The sequence below is a fragment of the Aythya marila genome (genome assembly GCF_965140915.1).
Source record: "Aythya marila genome assembly, chromosome: 1".
In the NCBI taxonomy this organism is placed as follows: Eukaryota; Metazoa; Chordata; class Aves; order Anseriformes; family Anatidae; genus Aythya; species Aythya marila.
In genome coordinates this window covers 1524155-1537181 of record NC_139042.1, presented here as the reverse complement: position 1 = coordinate 1537181, position 13027 = coordinate 1524155, and the positions used below count along the sequence as shown (strand labels likewise).

Genomic DNA, 13027 nt, shown 5'->3' with positions numbered 1-13027 from the left:
ATCCTATAAAACCCAGAGCCCACAAACAGGTCCCAGCAGTGAAGTTTTTGCTCCTTTCCTTGTATTTCTAATTCCAAAAGCTAGTGGTGAAGGCTTTTTTTTTTAGTTAGGCTGAGATGGGATCTGATTGTGTCGTCTTTCAGGTATATTACAACCAAGTCTGAGCCCTTGATTTGATGGATGCGAAGAGGAAGTTAGGAAAATATATGTTTTTTGACACATTTCAGTGGGAAATGAACCATTTCCCTACAGAAATCTCCAGCAGCAGGTGCAAGCAGTGCCCTCCTGCCTCCAGCTGACCGGCTTCACTAAGGTTTCCTGACCAGGACTGAAAAACTTCCCCCAGTTTTGGGGTTTGGGCTGCTGAAATGCAGCCATGCTGCAGCCCCCTCCCTGAAAAGCTCCCCCGGGGCCAAAGCTGGGGGCACACTCCCCTTTCAACATAATAGGGGAAGATTTGAGTCGATTTTTACAGCTTTTGGGCCTTGAGGTGGTGTTCTGTGGGGCTGAGGCATCCCACCTCATACTCCTGTGCTATGAGGACTGAGGGAAGGCTTGTGGCCCCATAAGAGCCCACAACCCCTTCCCTCTTGGGGCTTCCCAAAAAGTAGCAACCCCCAAATCCCTGTCCCACAGGACACGAGGTTATTGCCACCAGGAACAGCTTCAGGAAGGCGCAGAGGAGGGAAATCCACAGCAGGGCAGCGCCAAACTCCCACATGGCCTGGTGTGAGCCCGCCATTTTGGGATGCCTCATCGCCAGCGCCCCCAAAGCGAATGCTTTGAGAAAATATTTGAGTAAAAGTCCTGTGAAGGGCTGCTGAGGGACCTGGGGGGGTTTGGGGTGGGGAAGAGGAGGCTCAGGGCAGAGCTTATTGCTCTCTGCAACTGCCTGAAAGGAAGGGGTGGGGAGCTGGGGGGCGGCCTCTGCTCACAGGGAAGCAGGGCCAGGAGCAGAGGGAACGGCCTCGAGTTGTGCCAGGGGAGGCTCAGGTTGGCAATGAGGAGACATTTCTGCTCAGCAAGAGCGGTCAGGCCTTGGGACGGGTTGCCCAGGGAGGTGGGGGAGTCCCCGTCCCTGGGGGTGTTCAAGGAGAGGTTGGACGTGGTGCTTGGGGACAGGGCTTGGTGGGGACATTGGTGGTGGTGGGTTTTTGGACCTGATGGTCCTGGAGGACTTCTCCAACCCCAATAATTCGGGGATTTTATAAATCTGTATCACACCCCCAGTTTCAGCCCTGCATCACCACAGCGCCATGACCTCTTCCACACCCGAGCTGCGCAGAACGACGCGAGCCGGGAGGATGAACCACATCAAAATTTAATTTCCTGGCCCCAAATTAAACACGGATTTAACCACGCCAGCAACCCGCTTAACAAAAAACAGGTAGAACATGGCAAAAAATAGAAAAATCAGATATATATGATTTAGCACAGCCCCCGTCTTTGGGGCACCTCATCTGGAGGTAGTGCTGGTGCCCGGGAGGGGATCCCAAGGGGGGATTTTAGCCCCTGGGGGGGGGTCTCAGTCCCCTGGGGGTGAGCGTTGGGGCTGCTCGGGGTCTTGGGGGCGCGGGCGCTGCCGCTGGGCCATACAGTCCCGAAAGGCCTGGACGTGGGGCTGGCAGCGCCGCCAGTCGCGCTGCTCGGCCATGCACTCCTGCAGCGCCCAGTGCTGCGCCGTGCAGCCCGTCCGCGCGATCATCGCGTCCACGGGGTCCTCGCCTTCCTCCTCCTCCTCCTCTTCCTCCTTTTTGGACTTGCGGCGGTTCCAGGAGTGTCCGGGCTTCGCCATTGCCCTGCTGTTGGAGACGGGCTTGGGGTGAAGGGGGTGGGGGTCATTGGGGTGCTGCCTCCCCTAAATTTTGGGGGCGCTCACCCAGCACCTTGCCACCCCCCGCCTATGGGTGCTCAGCACCCCCCAGGGCACCCAGCAGCCCCTGTATCCCCAGGGGTGCTGAGCACCCCCCATGCAACACCCCAGGGCACCCAGCACCCCCCATGCACACCTCAGAGCACCCAGCATCCCCCATGCACCCATGGGTGCCCAGCACCCCCCAGGGCACCCAGCACCTCCCTGTGCACTACCTAGGGCACCCAGCACTCCCCAGGGTACCCAGCACCCCCCATGCACCCATAGGTGCCCAGCACCCCCCAGGGCACCCAGCACCCCCTAGCGTACCCATGGGTGCCCAGCACCTCCCTGTGCACCACCTAGGGTATCCAGCACCCCCCAGGGCACCCATGGGTGCTGAGCAATCCCACATGGCACCCCCTAGGGTACCCAGAACCCCCCGTGCACCTATGGGTGCCCAGAACCCCCCCCCCAGGGCACCCAGCACTCCTCTTTTCCCCACATGGGTGCCCAGCACCCCCAGGCCACCCAGCACTCCCCAGGGCACCCAGCACCACCCATGGATGCCCAGCACCCCCCATGCACCCAGCACCCTCCCCATACACCCATGGGTACCCCGTACTCCCCAGGGCACTCAGCACCCCCCATACACCCCCAAAGGGCACCCAGCACCCATAATGCACCCATGGGTGCCCAGAACCCCCCAGGCCACCCAGCGCCCCCCCCAAGCACCCATGGGTGCCCAGCACCTCCCAAGCACCCAGGAGCCCCCATACACCCCCTCAGGGCACCCAGCACCCCTAATGCACCCAGGGGTGCCGAGCATCCCCCAGGGCACCCATGGGTGCTCAGCATCCACCATGCACCCATGGGTGCCCAGCACCCTCCCAGGGCACCCAGCACCCCCCATGCACCCCCTCAGGGCACCCAGCACCCATAATGCACCCAGGGATGCCCAGAACCCCCCCAGGGCACCCAGCACTCCCCTTTTCCTCACGTGGGTGCCCAGAACCCCTAGGCCACCCAGCACCCCCCATACACCCCCAAAGGGCACCCAGCACCCATAATGCACCCATGGGTGCCCAGCACCCCCCAAGGCACCCATGGGTGCTCAGCACCCACCATTCACCCATGGGTGCCCAGCACCCTCCCCCTTACACCCATGGCTTCCCAGCACCTCCCAGGCCATCCATGCACTCTCCATGGGTGCTCAGCACCCCCTTATTTTCCCCTCCCTCCACTATGCACCCATGGGTGCCCCCCGCACCCGAGAAGAGCGGCGCGGCCCCTTTAAGTCCCGCTTCCGGGTTCCCGCGCCGTGGGCGGGGCTCCGCCGGCGAGGGGAAGAGGGGGGCGGTGGCCGCGCGCTGATTGGACGGCGCAGCCCCGCTTCCGCCGCGCGGGGGCTGACGGGAAGGAGGAGGGCGCCTCGCCAAGATGGCGGCCGCGCTGCGCATCCAGAGCGACTGGAGCCGGGCCCTGAGGTGGGAGCCGGGCCCGGACCCTTCCCCCCCGCCTCAAATCGGCCCCTTTCTCACCCCCGGTGCTTTTTTTTCCACAGGAGGGACGAGGGCGAGGCCTGGCTGAGCTGTAGGAGCCCGGGTGAGCGCTGAGGGAGGGGTTGGGGGGGCTGTGAGGGGGTGAGGGGGCGGCTAGGGGGGCTTAAGGGGCTCTGGGGGGTCCTTAAGGGGCTTGGAGGGGATCTTTAAGGGCCTTTGGGGGGTCTTTAAGGGGCTGGGGGCGATCGTTAAAGGCTGAGGGGGCCTTTAAGGGGCTTGGGGGTGTCCTTAAGGGCTTGGGGGGTGTCTTTGAGATCTTGTATGGGGTCCCTAGGGGCTAGGGGGGGCCCTTAAGGGTTGGAGAGGGGGTTCTTAGAGGTGTGGGGGGTCTTTAGGGCTTTTGGGGGGGGGGCCTTGGGGGCTGGGGGGTGCTTAGGGGCTGGGGGGGTATGGTTTTTAAGGGCTTGGGGGGGGCTTTTAGGTTGGAGAGGATCTGGGGGGGGCATTGGGGGTTGGGGGGTCTTTAAAGGCTTGGGGGGGGTCCTTGTAGGGGAAGGGGGGAGTAATGGGGGGTGCCCTTAAAGGTTAGGGGGGGGGAGGAGGGACCCATAAAGCTTTTGGGGGGGGCTGGAGTAGGGGTATTAAATGCTTGGGGGGCACTGGGGGTGTACTTAAAGGCTTGGGGGGGGGTCCTGAAAGATTGGGGAGGTGGAGGAGGGATCATAAAGGCTTGGGGGGGGGGCTGGAGGAGAGCCTTAAAGGCTTGGGGGGTCTTTAGGGGATGTTTTGAAAGGCTTGGGGGGGTCCTGAAAGGCTTGGGGGGGGCTTTGTAGGTTGTAAAGGGGCTGGGGGAGTCCTTGTAGGCTGGGGGGGGGGTTAGGGTCAAGCTGAAAGCTCCTCTCCCCGCAGGGAAGCCGACGCTGTACGGCAGCCTGACCCGCCGCGGGCTCAGCACCGAGGGCGTCCCCGACATCGCCGCCTCCGAGGGCTTCGTGGTCGGCGAAATCACCAAGGTGCCGGGGCTGGGGGGGTTGTGGGGGGCGGTGTGAAGTGGCCGTGGTCTTAGAGCAGCCAAAATCCCTCTCCTGAGGGATCCTGAGCTGTTTGGGGTCTCCCAGCTCCGGTTTGGAGCCCCTCTGTTCAGAAGCATCCCAGCGGCACTAACACGCTTCTGTTTTTCCCCTCTTCTCCCCCAGAAAAGCATCCTCGTTTCCTGCCCTCACGAAAACGTCTCCACGAAGTTCCTGGCGCCCTTCACCACCTTCTCCAGAATCCACCAGAAAAGCGTAAGCTCACGGCACCTCCCAGCCTTCAGCCTCACGATCTGGGTTAAACTTCCCCAAAAAAAGCCCAAGATCCTTTCGATGCTTGCCTGGATTTCCAAAACTAACCATTTTTTTCATGACTAATCGTGATGTGCATGGTTCTAGGGTAGTGCAGGCTTCAAAAATGAAACTTGTAAGGCACCAAACCTTCAGGTGGGACTGATAACGAGGGCTGGCTTCGGTCTGTGACTAAAAATCTTCCTTTTTTAACAAATTCCGAGTGATTTCAAGCCATAAAGATCCCAATTCCCCTGAATATCCTAGGATATTGGTATTTTTTTTTCATGTTAAAGTCTTGAGGCGAGCTCTGAGTTATATTTTAGAGGGTTCCTGCAAGGGGATGCAGTAGAGGAGTAATTATAGAGAAATCTGAGGGTGGCAGCTGAAGAACTAGAGAAACCCAAGAGGTGCAGGGCTGATTTTTTTTTGACAGCGCCCTCAAAATTTGGGCTGCCTCCCCTGGGAGCAGCGGGGCTCAGGGCTGAGGAGACAGCAGCGAGCTGCGGGATCCAGAACTGGGGCAGGTTTCTCATTTCTGGGATCCAGAACAGGTTGCTGGGGCTGGTTTCTTATTTTTTTTAACTGTTTTTCTGGCCAAAAACTCAGGCTGCCCATCACCACAGGCACCCAATGTGATTTTTGCAGCACTTGCAGGTTTTTTTGAGCATTTTCCTGCATTTCTTCACGTTTCAATAACCACAGGACTCATTTGGGGATACACCAAGTGCAGCTCCTCGCTCAGAGTGCTGCAAAATGGCCAATTCAGACCAAAAAAACTTATTTTTTTTCACTCGGAGACGTAGCTGGGCCCTGCTGGGAAGCGCTCTGAGTTTGCAGAGTGCTTAACCCGAGGTGGAAAAAAAAATAAAAAAAAATAAAAAAAAATAAATCCTATTTACCTGCTGCCTCCTGTTCTCAGCACTCCTGCGTGCTTCCTTAGCCCTCCTGAAAGCTTGTGGACGTGCCAAAAGTCCACGAGGGTTTTTCTTCCTCCTTAAACCTCTTTCCCAGGCTGGTTTTTGCTTGAGAGGGAGCAAATTGCAACGGGTTGGTTAAAGAAAACGTTAGCAGTCTGAGTAAACGTGCTTAATGGCTCTTGTAATGTCTGAGCCATTACCTTGTGCTTCTAACTCCTGTTTTAATCCCTAAACCCCTCTTTTTTCTTAATGGAGGTTGAATATTGAGCTGGGCCCTGTTTAAATTGGCCGTGGTGTGAGCAATCACTGTCCCAGAGAGGAGTTTGGGCTGATTCGTGCTTATTTAGGGGAACTTGTGCCTGAAAAAGTCGGGCACACCTCCTAAAAAGACTTCCCTGAGAGCATTTCCCTTAAATCTGGGGCCTCGAGCTGTCACCTCTCAGCAAAACCCCACAAAGTGCATCAAGAATCACCGGGGAGCTTCTGAAGGTGATAAAGCGCGGATCCAGCACCTTTAAAATCCTGCAAAACTTGGCAGCTGTCCCTCTGCGGGGCTGGGATGGTTTTTACAGGATGCTGCAGAAACTTCTCCAGCTTATTTCGTGGCTGCCTGCAGGATTCTGTAGAAAAATCCCGATTCCTGCTTCACCTGGGGGAAACCCACGACACGGCTGCTCTCTCCGCAGGCTCCTGACTCAGCATTTCTTTCCCCTCGCTGCTTTGTGGATCTCTGCAGAGAGACAGGCAGGGAATAGCAAATTTTTTGTCAGATTGGTGGCGATTACAGGAAATCTGGGGGATTTTGGGCCAGGTTTCAGTCCCGCTGGCTGCAGCTCAGCCCGGAGATCAGTCGGGGAGGGCTTCTTTTCGTGCTGTCCCTCTCCTGTGGAGGAAGCCTGACGCTCAGGATCCGCTTGGGTTTTGATTTCCTAAGGGAAAGCTTAGTTAAAATCTCAAAAAACGGATTGAGAATTTGAGGGGGGAGAGCCTGTGAGTCCTGGCTGAAGGATGTTAAACATTAGGAGACCATTTTCAGGCTGAAAACGTTCAGCTAGGGGTAAGGAAACTTCCAGGTGGTGTAAAAAATGGTTTTGAGCAGAAATACTGGCGTACAGAATCCTCCAAAACTGAAATTTGTTGTTTTGTCCTCCTGCAGGTTACCTGCCTGGATATTTCCAGCGGCGGGGGGCTCGGCGTGTCCACCAGCACGGACGGGACCATGAAAATCTGGCAGGCTGCAAACGGAGAAATCAGAGTAAGAGCGGGTGGCTGTGGTGTTTTAAACCCTGCCTGTGCCGTTACTAAAATCACTCAGCCGTGGATTTGGTCAGGCTGTTGGCCCCCTGTGCCCTGGGGCCAGCAAGAATTTGGTTTTTGCTTGAAAAGCTCTTAGAAATTTGACATCTCGGGGGTTTTACGGGGTGTCTGCTGGCAAGCACGCCTCCTCCAGAAAGAATTGAAGCCCAGCAAGCAGAGGGGGAGAGTCCCGGGGTGAAAATGAGGAAGGGTGGTTGGGATTTACAGCCGGGGTGCTGACGGTAGCTGCCAGCTCCTCCCCTGAGTTTGCGAGCTCAGGAGCTGCTTGACGCGAGGGTGACGACGACGGAACTAGCACGGAGCTCTTTGTTTTTCCAGAGACTTTTGGAAGGCCATGTGTATGATGTGAATTGTTGCAGGTTTTTCCCGTCGGGCCTCGTGGTTCTCAGCGGGGGAATGGACGCCCAGCTAAAGATCTGGTCGGTGGAAGACGCCAGCTGCGCCGTAACCTTCCAGGGTCACAAAGGAGGTAGGGAGTGCTTGGCCTTCCCAAGGCTTTGTCTGCTGCCTGTGCTAATTATCTCACACCTGAGGGCTTCAGCCAGCAGCCTGCTGCACTCTGTGCCGTGCAAAAGTCCCGAGGAGCTTTTTTTTAAACCCCCAGGGTGTGAATAAAAAGATCCCAGGTCTTCCTGAGCTGCGTTTCTGTCCTGGATTAAGGCGCAGAGGGGGAGGATGCAGCCCTGACCTGCATTTGGTGGCCTCTGCTGCACTGGGACTGCCTCCTCCTCGCTCCCAGCTCATCATATTTCCACCCAGAGCCTCTTTCTTTCTTTCCCTTGCCCCCAGAAGCAGCCAGCAGCTTGTTATGGCCGCGCAGACCTCAGGCAGGCACAGTTGTGCTGTGCCTAAGCGATTATTCCTTAAGAAGGGCTGGAATAAACTAAATCAGAGTAAATTCCTCACCTTCCCTGCGTTTTTGCATAAAGGATGCTGTTCCCTGTGCTCAGGGGGCGGTGAAGGGCTCCAAGGGATGGAAAATGAGCTATCAGAAAGGCTCCTGAGAACAAGTTCCTGGACAGAGCCTTTCTTTGATATAATCTCTGAAAGGATTTGGTTTCCAGGACCCTTCCTTCGGAAGCAGCCTGGGTTTATCCTAAGGCTTCAGCTGTTTAATCCCGTTTACAAACTTGAATGCTTCGTCAGCAAGTCTCGAGGAGCTGGGGGTGCAGCATCGGACGCCCAAACCCTCCCAAAATTCCCTCCTTCCTGACCAAATCTCACGGCTCTGCTTGTGAGAGGATGGTTCTGGAGGTAGAAACCCGGCAGCTGTGGCTCCGTGCCCCACGTTTCACCCCCCACGATTTGCCTGCGTGCAGCCTCCCTGCCCTGATCTGCTGCTGGCACCCTGGGAACAGCACCTTGGGGCTCGTAGTCGAGTGCCTTGAGAAATGAGATGTTCTCAGAGATGTTCTTGCCCCCTGTGCTGTCTCTGAACGTGGATTCTGCTCTGCTGCAGGGATTTTGGACACTGCCATTGTGGACCGAGGAAGAAACGTCCTCTCCTGCTCCAGAGACGGCACGGCCCGGCTCTGGGACTGCGGCAAATCCGCCTGCCTGGGTGTCCTGGCTGACTGCGGCTCCCCTGTCAACGGCATCGCCGTGGGCACTGCTGACAACTCGGTGAACCTGGGCGCTCCCGAAAAAACTCCCAGTGAGGAGCTTTCTCTGAAATTCATCTCTATTCTTCTTCTTTTTTCCTTCCCTGTACAATTCTGTACAATTCTGAGAGCACAGCGTGCTGCCGCGTGCCCTCGTGAGGGTTGTGAGAGTAGCGTGCCCTGGTTCTGGGGAGGAATTGAGCTTTATCAAGCAATTTGAGTGATTAAAGCTGAGGGTTTTTTGATTACTGGCCCACCTCGCTGCATCCTGGAGGCTGTTTTAGCAGGAAAGTTGCTGTGGGTTCAGCAGGGGTGGTCGCAACCGTCAGGCTTTGGTGCCATCGAGTTTCCCTGCTGGATGTTGCTGGAGCTCATTGTTGTCCTCTTGCCAGGTGAACGCGAGATCGGGACAGAAGGGAAAATCCTGCTGCTGGCTCGAGAAGACAAGAAGCTTCAAGGAGTGGGACTGCAGAGCAGGCAGCCGGTAAGGAGCCCGAGATCTGGTCACGCTCTTCAAAATATCCCATTTTCAGGAGGAGATGGTCTGCACAGAGCTGTGGTGTGCACACAGTGCTGTTTCCAACCACTGAGAGTGCTCTGAGACACAAAACTGCTCTTACAAACCCATCTCCAGGGCCTCAGCCCCTTGTTTTGAGGAATAAGAATTACTCGCGTGCTCCTTCAGCAAGGGCAAGGCAGCTGGCAGGCCTCGGGGGCTGATACCAGGGCCGATAGCAGGACAGAAACTCCTGTAGCAGACTTCATTCCTCGTGGGGTTTGTGGGGAGTGAAAATTGGGCGGAGCAGATCCCACTGAGCAGCCTCGGTGAGCGTGTGGCACAGCTCTGTGAGGAAAGGAGTGGTCTCTGCCAACCTGGTCCTGCTGCTCCACGTGTTGGTTTGTGCCGTGACACAGAAACAGCCACGCTGACCTCCTAAATAACTCAGTTCCTGTTCCTCTGCCTCCTCTGGCTGCTTTGTCCCCGTTTGTGAGGCCCTGACCCTTGTCCTCCCTTCGCAGGTGTTCCTCTTTGTCGGCTCCGACGCCTTCAACTGCTGCACATTCCTCTCGAGTACTTATTTCCTGGCGGGGACTCAGGATGGGAACATCTACCAGCTGGATGTGAGAAACACAAAGTGAGTGCCCGCCTGGGGCTGCGGGTATTTCAACGGCAAATTTCTGTTTTCCTCTGGGAAGGAGAAACCAGGCCATGGGTGCTGGGAGACGGTGCCTCTTCTGAAGGGTGGATGCAGCCCAAAAAATGGCACTGAGAGCATTTGAGCTCCTTGCAGATGGTTTTTTTCTCTCGGGGAGCGCTGAGGGTGATGCTTTTGCTGGTGTGGGTGATCTTGTGGGATGTCCTGAATTGGAAGGGACCCACGAGGATCACTGAGTCCAACTCCTGGACCCCAAAATTAAACCATATTTCTGAGTGTTGTCCAACTGTGCTGTGTTTTCTGCATCTAGACAACGGGCTGCTAATTTCTGATCGAGTCCCCGTGTCTTATCTTCTGCTCGTGATCTTTTAATTCCTAGCTCACGTTCTTGGATCAGTTCTGACACACTGGAATGTGTTCTTGACTACAAACCGTAATTTTTCTTTGTTTCTGCTTCTCTTCTTAGTGCTCCAATCCAGGTGATTCAGAGATCAGGAGCGCCAGTGCTTTCTCTGCTTCCGTACCGGGATGGATTCGTTGCCAGCCAAGGTAACCGGGGTGCTGTGTCGTGGCAGTGCAGATCGTGTAATGAAACCGAGCAGTGCTGTGCTCTTGCTGTGTTACCCTCATATTTGGGTGCTGGCTGGGTGTCAGCTGCTAGAAGGACAGTTTCCATGGCACAAAGGGGTTGCAGTAGGAATGATGTGCTTGCTTTTTGATTTATTTTTTCTTGTGTTCCTCCAAAATGGGGTCTCCAAGGTGCTTCTCACCCATCAGAGCCTTTTCCCATCTCAGTGAAGCCCTCACAGCACATCTCCCTTTTTTGGGCTTTTCTGCTGGGCCTGTCGTGCTGATTGTAAAAAGAATGTGGCTTATTTCAGCAATCCATGAAAACTTCCTTGCTTGGTATCTCCTCTGCTTCACCAGGTGACGGAACCTGCTTTATCATCCAGCAAGACCTCGATTATGTCATCGACCTCACGGAGGCTGATTGTGACCCTGTGTACAAGGTAAGGAGCAGGGTACATTAACGAAGGTAAAAGGTGCTGGGGAAGGAGACACCAGCTAGCATTCAGCTGCATTTATTTGATATTTATTTGATCCTCTGATTTATCTCAGGAGTTGGCAGCCCACATAATGGGTTCCTCCACGCAGTTGACTTTTCAGCTTATTTTTTTTTCCCAGCTGAATAATCTGAATATTTTGCATAAGCAAATCCCGTCAGCATTTCTCTGGGCTCCGGGGTAGCATTATCTCCGCTGTGCAGGAGCGAAACTGAAGCAGCAGCAGCAAACTTTGTTGTTGTAGTAGATCTTACAGAGCCGTGGTTCTGTAGGGAAGCTGGAATTGATTTGTGCTTGGAAGATTAGCACGGTAAAAGCAACAGTTGGTGGCACAGTGCTGCCTGTCTTCACCTTGGCAGTGTGAGCCCGGAAAGTACTTGGGATGTTCTGTGTCCAGAAGCCCTGCTGAGCCTGCACAGATCAGGGAGAGTAATTTTGGGGTTCCCTGGGCTCTGAACCTTGTGTTACTGATGGAAATTAGCTCCTAGTTCTGTGCTGTCCTAGCTGCACAGTCCTCTGACCTACTAAACACAAGGTTAACGTGCAGCATCACTCTGAGGCTGAATTGACTTGCAGAATTTGGCTCTGTATGAGCAAAACCCATTTTCCCCTTCAGATCTAACAGGAGACCCATTAATGTGAGCACTTTCCTGCTCATCTCTGAGATGAGTGAAGTCTTGAAGTGTCCTTTCAAACCTGCTAATGCTGTTTCAGGAGGTGGTCACCTGCTGTTCGTTCTGGTTTAAAAAAAAATAAAGTCCAAAAGGAAATCTGATTTCTGTCAACAAGTGCCAGAGCTGGTTGTCAAGCCTGCCTGTAAATCTGGTATTTGGGCTGTCTGGAAATCCGAGGGAAAGAAAAACTTCTTCCTGTATGTGTGAATGTCCTTCAGTGAGTTGTTAGGTACCGAGGGGAGATGGAAACGCTTCCTGCCAGATGGTGGTGACTGGTGATTGATGGAAGAGATCTGTTCTGAGAGAGAAAGTTTAAGGTGGCACACGTCTTCTCTAGACATCCAGGCTCTTCTTGGAGAAGCTGCAGGGTGTTGGCCATCTCTTCTTTTATGTCTAACTGTCACATGAAGGATCCTGTGCTTAAATACTGCTTTTTTTTTTTTTTTTTTTTCTCCTTTCAGGTGGCTTCTTGGGAGAAGCAGATTTATACGTGCTGCAGAGACGGGGTAGTGAGGAGATACCAGCTTTCTGACCTCTAGGTGTTGTGAGCACGGACTAGCAGAGCTGTGTTGGAATAGCTGTTCCGAGCTTTTGTTCCTGTACAGTGCGTGTGAGATGTGTAAATAGAAGTGTCTGAGGCTGTTAATTGGGAGTTTTTTGGTGGGAGGGGGATTCCTGTTAGAAGATAACTGTGTCTTTTCATTGGTAAGTGGCTCTGAGGTGTTAGGTTCTTGGCATTGCAGCATTTTTTTTTTTTTTTTTAACTATTGTTAAAAACTGCCGTTTCTGAGGGGGGGATTAAACTGGGATTGGGCACGGTGGCCGTGACTGTACTGTGGTATGGACTGAAATAAAGCAGCTGCTTTGGTAACATGGGGAACAATGTTTTCATGAGAATTTTAAAAATAAAAATAATAATAATAAAAAAAAAGCTCTGGCTGAGATGTTGTCTGTAGGTGTGTGCCTCGTGCCAATAAGCACACAGAATCCACATGGAGGTCTTTTAATTAAGTAATTAAATATATAATTCTGCAGGGTCAGGTGCTTAGTGATCTTTTGCAAAGCAAGCACACCTCTGACTTCAGTCACTGTTATTTAGACACAGCAAACTTGTGAAAACGATGTCTTAGGCTACTTTTGATCAGCTATTCCAGCGCAATTATTGCTACTGAGTTTACACATTACAAAGGACTGGGGGGAGGGGAAATGACACCAAATCCCACATTTGCATTTTGATGGGTGTAATTTATAAAACATTACTGACCCTTAATGAGAAAAAGGTTGCTATAGGGCAGTCTGGAGCTGTTTCAGGTCAGTCTGGAACTTGTTTTTCTCCTTATTTTTTAACTTAAATCCCTGATCATCCTTGCTTCTGCTAGCTCAAGGCTACCTCTCTGTTGGCTACCTGTCTGCTTCCTTATTTTCTCAGCTAAAAAGACTACATCAGCTCCAGGCCTCTGTATTTTCGTCAAGGTTCCCTTGCTTTTTCACAGTTTTGGGGCTAAATACGTGAGTTTCTATCTATTGACACAGAGCCATGATTAAATCTCGCCCTGAACCCCATAAAGCTTGAGGCTCACTGAAATAACCACAGTCAGTTCCTAAATACGTATGAAAC

At 53.8% G+C, this 13027-nt stretch overlaps 2 protein-coding genes across 2 annotated transcripts; one reads left to right on the top strand and one right to left on the bottom strand.

Moving 5' to 3' along the window:
- Positions 1-1308: 1308 nt before the first annotated feature.
- On the bottom strand, positions 1309-3187 carry COA4 (cytochrome c oxidase assembly factor 4 homolog). The gene is made up of 2 exons (XM_082763253.1): positions 3123-3187; positions 1309-1802 (listed from the first exon to the last, which is right to left on the bottom strand). Exon 2 carries the CDS (start codon positions 1793-1795, stop codon positions 1526-1528), a length of 270 nt encoding a protein of 89 aa, XP_082619379.1. The 5' UTR covers positions 1796-1802; positions 3123-3187; the 3' UTR covers positions 1309-1525.
- Positions 3188-3271: 84 nt separating this feature from the next.
- On the top strand, positions 3272-12333 carry PAAF1 (proteasomal ATPase associated factor 1). The gene is made up of 12 exons (XM_082756393.1): positions 3272-3339; positions 3417-3457; positions 4264-4367; positions 4551-4640; positions 6753-6851; positions 7232-7382; positions 8373-8567; positions 8907-8998; positions 9535-9650; positions 10138-10220; positions 10599-10681; positions 11871-12333. The coding sequence occupies exons 1-12, from the start codon at positions 3293-3295 to the stop codon at positions 11946-11948; spliced, it is 1179 nt and encodes a 392-aa protein (XP_082612519.1). The 5' UTR covers positions 3272-3292; the 3' UTR covers positions 11949-12333.
- Positions 12334-13027: the final 694 nt, after the last annotated feature.

What these genes read in the sequence shown, in the direction of transcription:
- COA4 (XM_082763253.1), bottom strand. Translation starts at nt 1,795, where the DNA reads ATGGCGAAGCCCGGACACTCCTGGAACCGCCGCAAGTCCAAAAAGGAG.
- PAAF1 (XM_082756393.1), top strand. Translation starts at nt 3,293, where the DNA reads ATGGCGGCCGCGCTGCGCATCCAGAGCGACTGGAGCCGGGCCCTGAG. An exon ending in CCAGAATCCACCAGAAAAGC is followed by an intron (nt 4,641 to 6,752) that starts GTAAGCTCACGG and finishes GTCCTCCTGCAG; the next exon opens with GTTACCTGCCTGGATATTTC. An exon ending in CTGGATGTGAGAAACACAAA is followed by an intron (nt 9,651 to 10,137) that starts GTGAGTGCCCGC and finishes TTCTCTTCTTAG; the next exon opens with TGCTCCAATCCAGGTGATTC.